At 51.8% G+C, this 14929-nt stretch overlaps 6 protein-coding genes across 6 annotated transcripts; 5 read left to right on the top strand and 1 right to left on the bottom strand.

The window, feature by feature from the left end:
- The first annotated feature begins 41 nt into the window (after window positions 1–41).
- ASPACDRAFT_127728 (putative 2-oxo acid dehydrogenases acyltransferase) lies at window positions 42–2073 on the top strand. Its single transcript, XM_020197053.1, has 4 exons — window positions 42–305; window positions 393–496; window positions 550–621; window positions 674–2073. Exons 1-4 carry the CDS (start codon window positions 143–145, stop codon window positions 1739–1741), a joined length of 1407 nt encoding a protein of 468 aa, XP_020051189.1. The 5' UTR covers window positions 42–142; the 3' UTR covers window positions 1742–2073.
- Window positions 2074–3360: 1287 nt separating this feature from the next.
- ASPACDRAFT_1877048 (uncharacterized protein) lies at window positions 3361–5538 on the top strand. Its single transcript, XM_020198091.1, has 9 exons — window positions 3361–3657; window positions 3719–3796; window positions 3875–4163; window positions 4229–4312; window positions 4370–4546; window positions 4609–4692; window positions 4752–5035; window positions 5095–5197; window positions 5275–5538. The coding sequence occupies exons 1-9, from the start codon at window positions 3477–3479 to the stop codon at window positions 5414–5416; spliced, it is 1422 nt and encodes a 473-aa protein (XP_020051188.1). The 5' UTR covers window positions 3361–3476; the 3' UTR covers window positions 5417–5538.
- A 2907-nt stretch (window positions 5539–8445) lies between these two features.
- On the top strand, window positions 8446–9534 carry ASPACDRAFT_1860536 (uncharacterized protein; the record flags this gene model as incomplete). Its single annotated transcript, XM_020197747.1, has 3 exons — window positions 8446–8524; window positions 8588–8910; window positions 9030–9534. Exons 1-3 carry the CDS (start codon window positions 8489–8491, stop codon window positions 9532–9534), a joined length of 864 nt encoding a protein of 287 aa, XP_020051187.1. The 5' UTR covers window positions 8446–8488.
- A 278-nt stretch (window positions 9535–9812) lies between these two features.
- Window positions 9813–12205, top strand: ASPACDRAFT_55484 (glutathione S-transferase family protein; the record flags this gene model as incomplete). Its single annotated transcript, XM_020203004.1, has 8 exons — window positions 9813–10216; window positions 10316–10541; window positions 10719–10910; window positions 11244–11338; window positions 11392–11569; window positions 11619–11702; window positions 11750–12095; window positions 12144–12205. The coding sequence occupies 8 exons, from the start codon at window positions 9813–9815 to the stop codon at window positions 12203–12205; spliced, it is 1587 nt and encodes a 528-aa protein (XP_020051186.1).
- Window positions 12206–12350: 145 nt separating this feature from the next.
- ASPACDRAFT_48293 (uncharacterized protein) lies at window positions 12351–13351 on the bottom strand (the record flags this gene model as incomplete). The annotated part of the gene is made up of 3 exons (XM_020202101.1): window positions 12351–12987; window positions 13065–13180; window positions 13289–13351. The coding sequence occupies 3 exons, from the start codon at window positions 13349–13351 to the stop codon at window positions 12351–12353; spliced, it is 816 nt and encodes a 271-aa protein (XP_020051185.1).
- Window positions 13352–13798: 447 nt separating this feature from the next.
- ASPACDRAFT_82292 (uncharacterized protein) lies at window positions 13799–14598 on the top strand. Its single transcript, XM_020206068.1, has 3 exons — window positions 13799–13816; window positions 13925–14272; window positions 14360–14598. The coding sequence occupies exons 1-3, from the start codon at window positions 13807–13809 to the stop codon at window positions 14407–14409; spliced, it is 408 nt and encodes a 135-aa protein (XP_020051184.1). The 5' UTR covers window positions 13799–13806; the 3' UTR covers window positions 14410–14598.
- The last annotated feature ends 331 nt before the right edge of the window (window positions 14599–14929 follow it).

The following is a 14929-nucleotide window of genomic DNA, read 5'->3' as shown; positions in this document are numbered from 1 at the left end:
CGAGCGTCGGTTATCGTCGGCGGAGTCTCCGCGTTTACTTACTCCCCCAACACCCATCATGCGGCGGGGAAGCTGCCTGGGTTTCTCTCTTTGTGAACCATCTTCTTTTTTTCAGTGTGAGGACTGACTTCAGATCATTATCATGAACGTTCTACGGTGCAGTGGAAGCTTTTCCTGGGCTCTTCGCTCTGGTCAACGGGCGAGGGCCCTTCCGACCAAAACACTTACCATTCCTCGCCGGCAATTTCAAAAAGCTGCGCCCTTGTGGGGAGTGAAGTCCCAAGTATTGAAGGACGTCGGCGAGGGTATGCTCCCCCTATTTCCCACTTGAATTCTTTGAGACGTGGGTGTGCAACGCAGCTCGAATCGATTGTTTACCAACGTCTCCGCAGGGATAACGGAGGTCCAGATCATCCAATGGTACGTCGAGGAAGGGGCGCGTATCGAGGAATGGAAGCCACTCTGTCAATACCAATCTGATAAGGCAGTTGATGATGTGAGTTGATGGAATTCGTGACCGTCATATTGATCCCGTTCTAAATTCTGTAGATCACGTCGAGATACGAAGGAGTGGTCAAGAAGCTCCATTTCCAGGCCGACGACACCGTCCCCACAGGCAAGGTATGCTACAGATGGACGCTTATAAATCTGTGTACTAAGTAATCCTGCGCAGGCTCTTTGCGATATCGAGGTCGAAGATGGGAAATACCCCGATGAGACTCCCCCGCCTAAACCCATCTCCGAACCTATCACAATAGCTCCGGAGCCAATAATCTCACAACCCACGCAACCACAACCTAAGCAAGCTCCTCAGCCCACACAATCGCCAGTCGATAATAGCACATCAAAATCACACTATGCCACGCTCGCCACACCCGCAGTCCGAGGGCTGCTGAAGACACTGAATGTCAACATTGAAGATGTACAAGGTACCGGCAAGAATGGCCGGGTTATGAAGGAGGATGTACAGCGGTTTGCTATGAGGCGAGACTCCGGAGTCTCTACAAAGCCTGCAGCGGTTGAGGAGCCACAAGCCGAGACGGCAGTCAAATTAACGCCCATCCAGTCGCAGATGTTCAAGACAATGACCCGTTCTCTCACAATCCCTCATCTACTGTTCGCCGATGAGCTCAACATAAATGCTGTCAACTCCATGCGAAGGAAACTCGCCGCCGAGACAAAGGACCCACGGAAAGTCACCTTTCTGTCATTTGTTGTGAAGGCTGTGTCTCTTGCTCTCAACGAGTATCCCCTACTCAACGCAAGGGTTGACGCAACCAACCCAGATAAGCCACAGCTTATCATGCGCTCAAAGCATAATATCGGAATTGCAATGGACACTCCTCAAGGGCTGATTGTACCCAACATCAAAGATGTTGCCAATCGCTCTATCCTAGATGTTGCATCGGAGATAACTCGACTTAGTGCCTTGGGCAGGGAGGGTAAGATCACGCCGGCGGATCTCAACGGCGGTACTATCACCGTCTCTAACATCGGAAATATCGGAGGCACTTATGTTGCACCAGTGCTAGTCCCGACTGAAGTGGCGATTATGGGCATTGGAAAAGTCAGAACTCTGCCTGTCTTCGACGACGCTGGCCAGGTCACGAAAGGCGAACTCGTTAATTTCAGCTGGAGTGCCGATCATCGAGTGGTGGATGGCGCGACTATGGCGCGTATGGCTAACAGAGTGCGGGAGCTGGTTGAGAATCCTGAACAGATGCTGCTGAGTTTGCGGTAGCCTTATTCAGACACTTCGGACCGAGATGGAGGAACTCTGTATCTCTTCCAGTGACGGAATAGTCTCCTCGTCGCCCACGAACTCCCTCTCATAGTAAATCCAGGGTCCAAGGAGCTCATGGCACCGTGATGGTAACAAGACTTGTGGAAGGCCATATTACGCTACAGCTCTGTACATCTTACTAGCCTTCTGCAAACACAACTTTAGCAATAGAACACAGTTGATTGTGAGTTGGTCTAACGGCCGACTAATATCAATAGCACATCTTGCTAACTACCTCAAGAAAGGCTAGGTAAACCGGATTAATGAAGACAGATAGAAACCTCCTGATGAACGCCCGTCCTCCATGTAACATCCCAGTAAAGAGTGTATCCAATGGTATAATGTGTAATTGTGCCTTATTGAAGAGGCGAGGGGAGGTAACCTAAGAAACAGACCACCGTTGAGGGCGGCATATCGAGCCACAATCATCGAGACAAATGGCGGTACGCTTTTAAGCTACCAGAGCAACAGCTATCAGTTCAACTCCCGCTTGGTTGAATTATTTTTTCCAGCCTACAAAGACATCGCCAGGGCCATGAACAGCACTGGCTGGCAACCACGTGGGTAGGAAACGAAGACATACTGGCAGGAGATCGACATACATCCATTGTCATCTCCAAGCTCATAGCTCTTGGGGGTAATCAAGGAGTCTGGATTCAAAGAGTCTCAGGGCACTACATTTACCTCGCAAAGCTGCCGTCTCCAGGACGATCTTTTGGAGCCATTGCCGGACCTGAACCCGTGTTCTCGTGTCATCCGCAGGTATAGTGTAGGTGCATGTCGTAGCACTGATCTCGTCGCGTAAGGTCAAATGTTGTAAGACTGTAACACAGACGCGGACCTTGATATAAAATGCCACCGTCACAGATGAATCGGTCTCATTGTCCTCGGATTTGAGCCACCTTCAGATCACTGAGCTCTTCACCCCAGTGGCCAAAGCCGAAGACCCTATCGGCGAGCGTTGGACAGCTCCTGGTAGATTCTCTGGTCTTAATCGTTCTTCGATGAAGAGTCATATCTCGAGGCCCATACAGTGTTACCGGGGTGCCTCCCAAGCCAGGCAACAAGGCAACGGCAGCCTCAGGTACTGAGATACGATTCGTGACCCAACCCGACAATCAAGGTTGACATAAAGTTAATTACATCAACAAAACCTTCGGTTCCTACATCAAACTATTGCATGTGCAGCATATCATAATCACTTTATCTCTCTTGATGCCATCGCGTGGACCTTCCGACCCCCTCTGGCCGGCCCGATGGGGGGAATCCCCGCTCTTTTATCAGTCATGAGGCACGATAAGCGATAAGTCTTGCCAAGAACCTCCAACTGCTCCAACTTATCACGATAAAGCCACCAATCGCTATCGAGGAGCCAAGCAGGGAGCTAGACTGCTAGACTGCTAGACTCTTCTTCTGCGCGTGGACCTTCCCATGCTCAAGACTCACCCCACGGGGAAGGCGACCCACTGTCGCTATCTCGCCGGCGAGAGGTTCCCACGATAAGCCTAATCTTTTGTCGGGTCCAACGACACGGTAGGCGGCGAATATGCTATCTCGTATAGCCGAGATGTCCTACCAACAGGACCTTAAATTGCTCCCCATGCCTCGGGTTTCTGCCTCCTTTCCTTCAAATTCTCCTTTCCCTCGAGCGATACTATACAGGCAGTAGGAGTCGTAAAGTTACCCGATCACAATGACCGACTCAAAAGCCGTGATTCCAGATACCCATGAGGATCCTCCTTCTACTGCCGTGGCAGGGACCAGCGAGCCCCTTCTCCCATGGTGGAAGCGAGTCTGGTGCCACAGTCTGACGCAGATGATTCTTCTAAGTGTGCAAGCGTTCTGTGGACCTGCTATGTCGGACGCAATCACTGGTTAGAGCTATCCCCAATAACATTCTGATGTGTTATAGAATGCGCCGCTAATCCCTCTCAGGCCTGGGTGGTGGTGGTCTTGCAAGTCCCCAGGTGTCTAACATCTCCAACGCAATCAGATATGCCATGCTTGCAGTCGGTATGTTCCTCTCAAGATACACTTTCTCCCCATCAAGAAATGTCGAGTACGCTAACGCAAGAATCCGCAACCTCGCAGTCTGCTTCCTGGGCGGTCCCATTGTGAACAAAATCGGCGTCAAATGGGCCCTTGTCATCGGTTCCTTGTCATTTCCAATTCAGGGCTCAGCATACTACTGCAATAGCAAGTTTGGAAACCAATGGTACCTCATCCTAAGTGGTGCTATCGGCGGCATCGGCACTGCTTGCTGGTATGTCGCTGAGGCTGGCGCCATCATGACTCTAGCGCCGTCTGGTGCCCGGGGAAAGTATCTAGCGTTGTGGATTGTGTCGCGGAACTTGGGACAGTTGGTCGGAGGGGCGATCAAGTGAGTTCTTACCCAGTTTTCAAATCTACTGGTGATTGAGTTCTGACTGTAGGTTGTCTGCACAGCTTGGCGAAGAATAGTAAGGATGGAGCGGATGGTGGAGTGACCCCTGACACTTTCATTGCATTTGTGATCATTGAGTGCATTGCGTGAGTTCTCGGCCACTCTAATCTACCTGCAAATATGCAGCTAACACAAGCTCGAAGCCTACCATTCGCTCTATTGATCATTCCCTTCGAACACGTTGTCCGCTCCGATGGCACTAGAATTGTGACAGCAGAGACGCTCTCCAGTCGCATGGAGCTTCGACGCATTGCTAAGACCATCACCTCCAAGCTTATCATGCTTTCCGCCCTCTGGGCTTTGTGGTCGTTCTTTTACTCGTAAGCAACAATCTTAACCACTCCAATTGAGCCAACCGACCGGAGCCTGACCGTGATAATAGAGGATCTTGGAGTACCTATCTGGCCGACTACTTTTCCGTTCGCGCCCGCGCCCTCTCCTCCCTGATTTCGCCTTTCTTCTGCATGTAGGTCTTTCATACCTTTACAATCTCGTCACACCATCCAAGCCCTAACCATCATCTAGTATTGGCTGCTTTGGTCTCGGATTTATCCTCGACATGAAGGGCATGAGCCAGCGCCGCCGCGCCCAGATCGGTCTCTACACCGTTGTCATCCTCAACATTGGCGTGTACATCTGGTCCATCATTATGCAGGTGAAATTTGACCGTCACGACCCCGGTAACATCGATTGGAACGATGGCCTGTACGCCACGGCCTTCCTGCCCTACTTCTTCGTGCAGACGACGGGGCCCCTGTCCCAGTCGTATATGTACTGGTTGCTCTCATCCTTTGCAACGGATGCCCAAGGTGACCTCATCTCTTTACACCCTTTCAGAATTAGGTCATGTTTACTAACAAGTTTTTAGAAAACGTCCGCAACGGCGCAGCATTCCGGTGTATCGAGGCTATTGGCCAAGCCATCGCTTATGGCATGAACACTCAGACGTCGAGTAGTCCGCTTGTTGGCTTGTATGTATAACTCCTTTTCTTCAATCCTATAGTCCATCTTTTTTTCAGTGGCTCAGGTGATAACTGATTTTTCCCAGCTGCGTGACATTCGGTCTTCTCGGCGCTGCATTAATACCCATGATCATGCTAGTCAACACGACGCCCGACCAGATCCCCGCTGATGTGATTGCCGAGGAGCAAAATGCTGCAAATGCAAAGCTGCCGGTGGAGGAGCCATAGGCTTACATTCTCGGCTTGAGAAGCTCAATGTCAGCACTAGACGCGCTGGCTCTGGTTAACTGTGCTTTCCTGGATTATGGTTACTGCACATAGATTTCTGCATACCCAAGCCCTGGCACTAGGCGTTTGTGATTCATGATGTATATGTATTTTTTACGATTTAAGTTTGTTTACGAAGAAAGCTCATGGTTATGATTGGTATACATCTTTCCTTTGATGCTTGGTCTCACTGCCCACCGCCACCACGCTGTCAGCTGAGGTCGTGACTAATGTGTCGGACCGAATTAGATGGAAGTCTGCTTGCCGCGCCGGCTTGAATAAATCCTTCGGCTTGCCTGCCCTGACTCCAAGGTTCCGAATCCACTGATCTTTTTTCTCAATCTCGTAGGCACTCGCAGACGCTGAGAAATAGAAACTTTCGATATAACATAATAAGTGCTGGAACTAACAAACATATCTGAAAGCAGTAGGTTTGACGCTTTAAAGCTTCAGTACAGAGATGAGTGATTATATCTTAGGCAACAGCGCCTCTTACGAGTCGGCCGTATCCACTAACGTTGCTCTAGTAGCTTGAGACCCTCATCAATAATCTAGTGTCCTTAGGCCTTGCTGCTAGAGACTCTGCGCAGCAGCGGGAGGGGTTTACCTCAACAACGGACTCGTTCGATCAAGGAAGTAAAGTAAACAGTACCTCGATAGCCTAGCAACCCAGAGAAGCCCCACTTTGGCAGCACTAAGGTCTACTCAGACACAAGCTCTGATGGCTTCAAGGCTAAGTAGCCTGACTATCAGTTTCTATTGGATTGGTTCAATTGACTTGTTACAGCTGATTAGAGGTCTATAGATGTAACTGCGCCAGCTAGATTTGGGCGTTTTGGTGAAAAGAGGTTTAACCGGAGAAGAGAGCCTTTGTATTCACCGAGGAAATTCTCGATCAAGTATCAAAGAGGTCATACTCACAAGGCTTATGACCATATGAAGACTGGGGGCCTGATGGGCCTTCACCACAGCCAGAAAATTGACTACGGCACGTTTGGTTCAATGTGCGAAGACTATACACATGCTTGCCGAAGATATCGTATCATGGATATGATAATGCTAAATCAGTCCAGAGAGCCATGAGGATGTACAAGCAACTCATTTGGGGTAATGGAGTTTGAACTGAATTGCATTCAATCCAACTTGCTCAGAACAGCGTAATCGTAAAGAGTATCAATACAATTGATTCTGACGGTGAGCAAGTCAAAAGATCAGACCGAAGCCATGCAGTTCCTTCACTATATGAGGAAGAAAGCACTTTTCAGGATGGGAGTAAGAAAGTACGCAACTGATATATCAAGAATTTTATCACATAACTCATATCTGTGTTACTCGTTACCAAAGCTTCTAAAGTTGAATCTTTTCTGCATTATACCTTTCATCTCCTAGTACTTAGAAAGGATAAATATATCCTGTTACTAGCCAGAGCTTACAAGATCAAGGTTATATGAACAGGCGATCTAGAAATATGGACTAGATACTTTAGGCGAAACCCCTTCCAGAACCAAAGCAAGGAGAACCTGGGCTCAACACTTGAGTATTGAATAAGGGACCTTATGACAAAAGAAGTACGCTAAGAGGTTGGACTCGTCTTGGTTTCACCAGTACTTTGATATACTGGGTGCTAGACTCCGACACCACAATGAGGTGGGAGAGAGGCTCGCCTGTCTAGTGGGGAGGCCTGGCTTGTAAAGAGACATGTCATTGAGATCTAGGCTCACCCCTCCCCTCACCTCTACTTATCATTTTTCATCTCTCCCTCCTCCTCCTCCTCCTCCTCCTCCTCCTTCCCTCCCTCTTCCCCCTCCTCCCCCTCCTGCCTATCTTCTCCGTTCCCCGCCATTTCCTCCCGCTTGTCATCTTCCTCCTCCATCTCCTCGGCCCAATTGTCTCTCATCGGCCCAAAAGTTCTGTTCAGCAACCGTGTTATATACCCGGCCGCTCGCCGCGCATGGCGGCGGTCCGATGCGTTGTTAGGCTTCCTTGACGGGCGCTTGAACCGGGCTGTTCCCGGTGGAACCTGTCGTTGGCAGAAGGCGCGCGAATGCCCGAAGCACCCGCACTTTGTGCAGTGCTAATGCCGTCACAACGTGATATGAACAAAGGGGGATTCTTTCGAACTTACTTGGTTTTTCCTGGCCCGCTTAGACCCGGGGATCTTGTTTTCCTTGCCTCCATTGACGCGCTTATTGGGCTCGCGGCCTCCGCCCCCCGAAGTAGAGATTGCTTGAGTCGGCACGTCAGGCGCGGAGAGCGATATGATTGGTGGTTTGAGAAGACTTAGAATGACACGATGAAGCAAAAGCAGTGTTTGAGAAGCAATGACGTGTAAGTGGATGGGGTTTTCTGAGTAAACACCTTTTTTGTTTACTAAAGTGGGTCTTTACTAGATACCTGGTTTCATACAACATGACAAGACATTGACCACCAATTTGCATAAGCAATCATCCTAAGCGCTCTGTAAAGTACCTAAACAGCTTGTCATCTTTATTAACCTTGCTCTCTGCTCATCCCAATACCTTTATAAGTCATCAGGAAGCACCCGAGGACAGCTGAGCTGTATTAAGCGTCTAGGATTTCTGTCTGTAGTTAATATGGCAAAATTGGAGCACTATATAAAGCCAAGCGGACTCAGAGTAGAGCTTCACCTATATTTTGAGGACCCATCCTGCCATACTGGATAGTCAGTGTCATGTTCAGACTCCTTAAGCATGCTTCAGCTCCCTTCAGTGAATGTACTGTAGTCATTCACCCTACAGAAAGCAAATTCATCTCACTTCCAAACCATGGTAGAGCTCATCTGATTCAAGGTACATGATCGCCATGTCACCACTAGCTAGGCGGTACAGTAAGTCCGTCCATGTGAATGTCAAGCAAAATCATTTTCACATGTTTTAGTTTTTCTTTTTCTCTGTCCCCCTCTTCCACCCGTTTCTCTCTGCAATCCAGGAAGAGCTTGCCTACTTCGACTCTTCTAATTTCCTGATAGCCTCATACCTCGAGCTCAATCAGTAAGCCCCTAAGTCCTTCACAATGACCTCATCTGCTTCCTCTGTCCGCCGATCCTGCGTACGCAACCAACGTACAAGAATTCAGCTGGACCAGCTCCTCAAACGGCTCCTCGACGTTTAGGCCGCAATTCCAGGAGACGGGCATGTGAACCTCCAAGGAGACAGTGACATCCATCATGTCCCCCAGTACGATTTTGAGCGCCTGCTGGATTCTTCGTGGTCAACCTCGAGCCCTCATCACCCCGAAGTCAGTTTCCAACCTCAGGTCGACACCATCAGACAGGTCCGCACCCAGTCCATGCCCTTCTCCCGCCCATTCCCAGATCTGCCGAAGCCACCGGAGGAGATCGATATCGAAGATCACACGCTCATATGTTGTGACTTTATCTACGACTTCGCGCGAGGCATCCCTATGCTCGCTCAATTAGGTCTACACGAAATATCGTAAGTAGCTCTCACTCAGAGGGTTATGGTGGTAAGGATGATAAAAAAGAAAAAGTGAAAAGAAAAAGAAATGCAAAAAGTAAAATACTGACAGACTTTTTTCCTGTGCGGTACCTCAGCCTACCGAGCCCATTCTTCCTCGATCTCTACGACGTAGGCTACTACGCAGACCGCACCCGCTGGACGGTCAAGTGTTATGTCGAGCCCGACAAATATAAAGACCAGGTCTTTCCGCACCTCACCCTTCTCGCCTATCAGCCCAAGGAAGGCCGCGAGAATGCGCTGCTTCACGGGGAGCTGGTGGCGCTAGTGTCGGCGATGCGCAGCCGTGCGTTCCAGCTGAAGGTCGATACCGAGGCAGAGCAGGAACTGCTGATGGACGCCGATGAGTATGACGTGCAAGATCTGAAATTATCCTACCCGTATCTTTTCCCAGAGGAGGAGACGTTCCCTACTCTGCTGATCTCTGCAGTCGGGCCCCGGAATGCCCGGATTATCTATGGATGTATGGAGGGTCGGCAGTTGGTGGTGCGACAGTCGAGATTGTATAGCTTTGCGAGGGGGGAGGAGGCACCGGTGGAGCTTTTTGCGGCGCTGCGGTTGAGTCGTCCTGTGACTCGGTGAAATTTGTTCCTTTTTTCTCAAGTTCGATCTAGATACGGAGTTGATGAAAGTGACGGCGGGAAGCTTCAAGCTTTTCCCCATTCGTCAGACAGAAGGCGGGATCGACACCAATAAAGAAGCGGGGGGAGAGCTCCACTCACCGCCCGCCGCTTCAAACCCCAGCCTCTTTTCCTCCCCGCCCCGACTAAAGCAGCGTTCTTCGCCTGGCCTTCCATCTAGATCGAATCCACTATCTATACTCCGTACAGTATAACATATGAGCTGGCTGCTTTATCATTATGGGCAATCCCCTCGGCATCTCGTCCGGTGATCTACATCACTCCGCTTCACATTCAACCTACCTAGCACCCTCCCTTCCCTCTGTCGCTGCAGACGCATCCACTCTAGCTGCATCACAACCACCGCATCAACAACACCGCCAATCCCCCTCTCCCAACCCAAACTTCCATCAAAACCACCACCAGCAAACCAAGTATCTCCAGCCCTTCGTTCCAGCAGGCGATTTACCCATCTCCCCCGGACCCTCCACCTCCACCTCCACTCAGCTCCCCCAACCACAATCCCAACTCCACACGCAATGCCAGCCCCTCAACATCCGCACCATCCTCAACCCTCCCGACCTCGACCTCTGGCGCACGCGCCTCTTCAACATCGATGAAATGATCGTTCTTAGTGAGGAACAGTGCGTTTCCCTCTTTATGTCCCCCTCCCGGCGCATCTGCCAAAGAGAGCCCACGCGCCCCCCAATTCTAGATACTAAATCCCCAAGAACGGTGGGCAGATTCCTAACTTACTTCCCGCACATCGACAACGTCTACTCCCATCGCTCGACGCAGCACTACAAGCGCAAGCCCCTCGTCTCGCACTACTGGGACTGCCGGCTCAAAGGCCGCCCGCCGGGCACGCCCAAGTCCACCGACCCCAACAAGAAGAAGCGGAAGCGCACGGCCCGCGAGCGGGATCTGTGCGATGTCAAGATTAAGATCACGGAATATTTTCCTTGGTCAGTTGAGGGGGAGGACGGGGAGGAAGGGCAGGGTTTGTTGGCGGGGGTGGGGGGTGGTGGTTCTGCTGCTGCTACTGGCAGCAATAGTGCCGCTGAGCGGATGGACGGGGTCTCCGGTTCCAATTATAATCATCCGTTTGGGATGCTAACGCCGGATCTGAATGCGCTGTTGCCCGAGGGTCATCCGGGATTGCAGGGGCAGCGGTTCTTTACTATCCAGAGGGTGAATGGGAACGGGGGGAATGGGAAGAATGATGGGGTTACTGGGGGGCATCGGCATACGCTGGAAGAGAGTGATCGCGTGAAGAAGAATAGTGTGCAGCGGTTTCTCTTGAAGGAGGCGAGGCAAGAGAGGAAGAAGGCGGTCCCGGTAAGTTTCGAGATGCCTTTCTATTTGTCTCTATGATCTACTACTGTCGGTGGGCGGTGGTGTTGATGGGGGGGGGTTTACGTCATTGGTGCGGCGGGCTGAACCTGACCACCGCACGCAATTCCCCGCTTCCCCTTCTCTTCTTTCTTCTCTATCATGTTTGCCATCCTTGCGTTATGTTCCTTCGATCTTTCTGGCAGACGAGTCCTTGTTTCTGGAATAGTCTGACGTGCCGAAACTCAATCGGCAATTGCACACGCTCCATCAGCATATCTCCGTTCTAACGCTGGCCGCCTACAGACGCGAACCATGTCTACCCAGAACCAATCACAGAAATCGTACCACACCGAAGCTACCGGACTCGCGGCCAAGACTGTTGCCGATCACTCTGAAGACAACGATCTGAAGTTGTTTGGCAGTTGCTTTTGGTGAGACGGTTCGCTGTTACCTGCCGGCTCATATTGTTGACCATCTCCTGCAGTCCCTTTGTCCAACGCGTATGGGTCGCTCTGCAGTTTAAGGGCATTCCGTACCAGTATATCGAAGTTGACCCTTACAAGAAGCCCCAATCCCTGCTTGAAGTCAACCCTAGGGGCCTGGTTCCTGCCTTGCGCCACGGGGACTGGAGTTCGCATGAGAGCACCGTGTTGCTCGAATACGTAAGTGATCGGCTTCAGACCTCGCCGGTCCTTTCTGACACGCCTCTAGTTGGAAGACTTGAACGCCGGCCCTCCGCTCCTGCCCCCAGGGGACCCAAAATTGCGAGCGCATTGTCGACTGTGGGCTGATTATGTATGTGCACAAGTCCAAAATGAGAACGTGCCACCTAACCAAGACAGGTAAATCGCCACATTGTGCCCACGTTCTACCGCGTTCTCCAAGAACAGGAACAGGAGAAACAGATCTCGCACGCAGAAGAACTCCGTGACTCGTTCAACACTCTGGTTGGCGCGGCTCATACCGAAGGGCCGTTCTTTCTGGGCGACAAACTTTCCTTCGTCGACGTACAGGTTGCTCCTTGGATCATCCGGCTCCGACGGGTGCTGAAGCCGTATCGCGGCTGGCCAGACCCGGAAGCTGGTAGCAGATGGGGTGCGTGGGTAGATGCGATCGAGAACGATCCCAACGTTGCGGCGACCACGAGCGATGATGGACTTTATCTGGATAGCTATGAGCGATACGCGGGTAAGTATTCGTACCCCGTTCAGGCTGAGGATGCGCTGAAACCTCCAGAAAACCGGCCCAACACATCGCAGTTGGCCAACGCGATAAATTCTGGGCGAGGGCTCCCGTAGTATGCGGTGGATCTCTTCGAAGACTAATCGAGCGAATAAATATCTTTGTGGCTGGGACCTGGCGTCGCGCCGCTGACAATTTGGATATGTAATGCCCTATTCGGGCGGGAGGAATTAATGTCGTATCGTAGATAGTGCACGTACTTTAACCACCTCGACCGCCTCGGAAGCCACCTCGGAAACCACCTCGACCACTGCTATCGGGTCCCCGGGGGCTGCGGATTGGCTGCCGGGGTGACTGGGTGCCGTCGGTATTGGTCCGGCCTGCGGGTTGCTTCTCTCTCCGAGAATTGTAGCCGGTATTCGTTCGAGGAGAGTCCGGGTCATACAACTGCCCGGATTTCCCGGACGCTGTGGAGGAGTCGCGTTTGCTGCTGTTGGAGCTGTTGTCCCGTCCATTACCGCGACCTCTACCTTTACCGCGTCCCTCGTACGGTTTCGGGGGCGTAGCACTGCGGGGGGACGACGCCCCTGACGTGGGGGCGGAGGGACTGCCGAACAAGCGCTCTCGCACCTCGTCGTATTTGCGCTGCCTGTCCTCCAGATTGCGCAGCGCCATTGCTTGGCGTTCCTCAGCAGAGGGCAGAGCAGCCCTGCCGTCATCCTCCGAGTCGTCATCATTCAGGCCCAGACGGGACATTCCCGCCGTGGTTCCGTTCAACCTTGAACCACGCGTCGCAATCTGTGGGTTCCGACTGAGTACTGTGACTGCGGGTTTGAATTCTTGCCGTAGGGGCACATCGGAGCGCGCTTCAAGGAAATGGAAAGTCTGGGGAGATTCACTGCACATGGCGGAAAAAAACAGAGAGCGTGTCAGGACAATAAGACTATGAGTTTTTCGGATATGCGAAGGGCTTACGCTTCCGCCCATAATTGGCGGTTGAACTCAGCCTGTTGGGCTCTGCGCTGCGCTTTGGTCACCTTGGAGGAGACTTTCTTCTCCGCCGGCGGGGGTGGGGTGTCGGCCACGAGTTTCTGGGGAAAATTTTTTGAAATGTCAGCGGTGTGAAAGTGGAGGAGAGGGTCCTTGCAATGGGGACAGCAATGTGGGAGTAGAGTTTCAAATATAAGGTCTAGACGTACATCAGCCTGTTCTTCCCAATTTTCCGCCCATGCATCGGGGCCTGTTGAGGACTTTGCGCTCATGGCAGTATATGGTTGTTCGGTGGAGGGCGGATCGAAAGCGATTTAGAGCAATGATTTGCTGGAGTGATGCGGTGGGGATAGGAATTTGCGGGTTTAGAGTGGGTTAACACGAGCTTTACTGTTTGTACAGTGACGTACGAATATAATTGAGAAGTAGAGGGGGACTGGGTAGTGTTGGTTTAGAAAGAGGGGAAAGAGGATCAGACTCAAAGAGGGAGAGGAGAACAGCAATGCTGAGGTGGAAAAGGAAGGGTTGCTTAACTAAGATCCTCCAACCGTCCCTGGAACCCGCACCTATCGTCCTCCACCATTAATACTCATACTACGGAGACGACCTCCGACAACCACCCTCCACTCGCGTTCTTTTTAGAAACTCCCTTGCTTTCTCGAATCTCTACCGAGCGTACAGCAGACTACGATTCGAACTGCCCGCCAGCCACACCACAGCCCTCACCATGAACCTCGGTCAGTTCCCATCTCCAGCGGCTGCTGGCTTGGCCCCGCTTCCCACCTCGAGCATTTCCAGATTCAACCCAGCAAACTTCCGCTGCTCCATGCTGACTGTCTCTGCAGACCGAGACGGCGATTCGCAGATGGCCTCTTCGCCAGAATCCTCCCCGATGGCCTCCGATGACTCCAACCCCGGCACCCGCACCCCGACTAACAAGCTCCCAACCCACATTCCTCATTTCGACGGCTCCGAACTGTCCCCGCCCGGCTCGCAGACTCAGAGCAGCGCCTTCGAGGGCTCCGGAAAGTCTCACGGTCCCGGGGGACCGATTGCCTCGCCGTTGGCAGCCCAGGGTCTTCTCCCCCAGGGCGCCCAGCAGTCCGCCCCGGTGGCGTCGTGGATGAACAAGCGGGCGGAGGAGGAATACCAACGAGCAATGGAATTCGTCATCGATCAAGACTTTAGCTTGGGTACGTTACTATACATCTGACCGACCTGTCTTCGGGATCCATGGGGTCTGCAGTTTCGAACGTGGTACTGATGCATAGCGTTCGCAGAGGAATTCGGTGATCCGTTTGATGAGAGAGATATGGAGGAAGGAGCTTAGACGAAGGAGATGGTCTATCTGCGAAGTTGTCTTGCATTGAAGCCAATGAACAGCGTGGAGACTGGAGTTCTGGGTGTTGGGTGATCTTCTTGTTCTGAGCGGGGGCGGAATTTTTGAGGGCAACCGCGATGATTACGTTTACGAGCTTGATTTGCATTTAGCCAATCATGGAATAGCATTCGGGATTCTTCACCTCGATATTGTGGCTTCAGAGTTGTACACAGGTGCTGGGCTAGGCTAGGAACAAAGTACCTCGGCGTTTGTAGAGTCTAGGTTGAAGTGCTTTATGGGAGCAGCCAGTGAATGAGCTGGGGTGTGGTTGGCCCAGCAACGCAATCACCGCCAAAACAGCCCGGTGGCTCGCCCTGCCCGGTCTAACCAATAACTTATCCATTTCCATCGCCAGCCCAGCTCTGCTCTGAAACTCTGCTCTTAGACTATCGCGCCATTTATTTATTGCTATCGCATCCCGACAACAGACGCGACTTGGACGCCTCATTTTAATCGACATCATAGTGGT

The sequence above is a fragment of the Aspergillus aculeatus genome (genome assembly GCF_001890905.1).
Source record: "Aspergillus aculeatus ATCC 16872 unplaced genomic scaffold ASPACscaffold_23, whole genome shotgun sequence".
Classification (NCBI taxonomy): Eukaryota; Fungi; Ascomycota; class Eurotiomycetes; order Eurotiales; family Aspergillaceae; genus Aspergillus; species Aspergillus aculeatus.
This window is presented reverse-complemented; position numbering and strand designations above follow the sequence as displayed.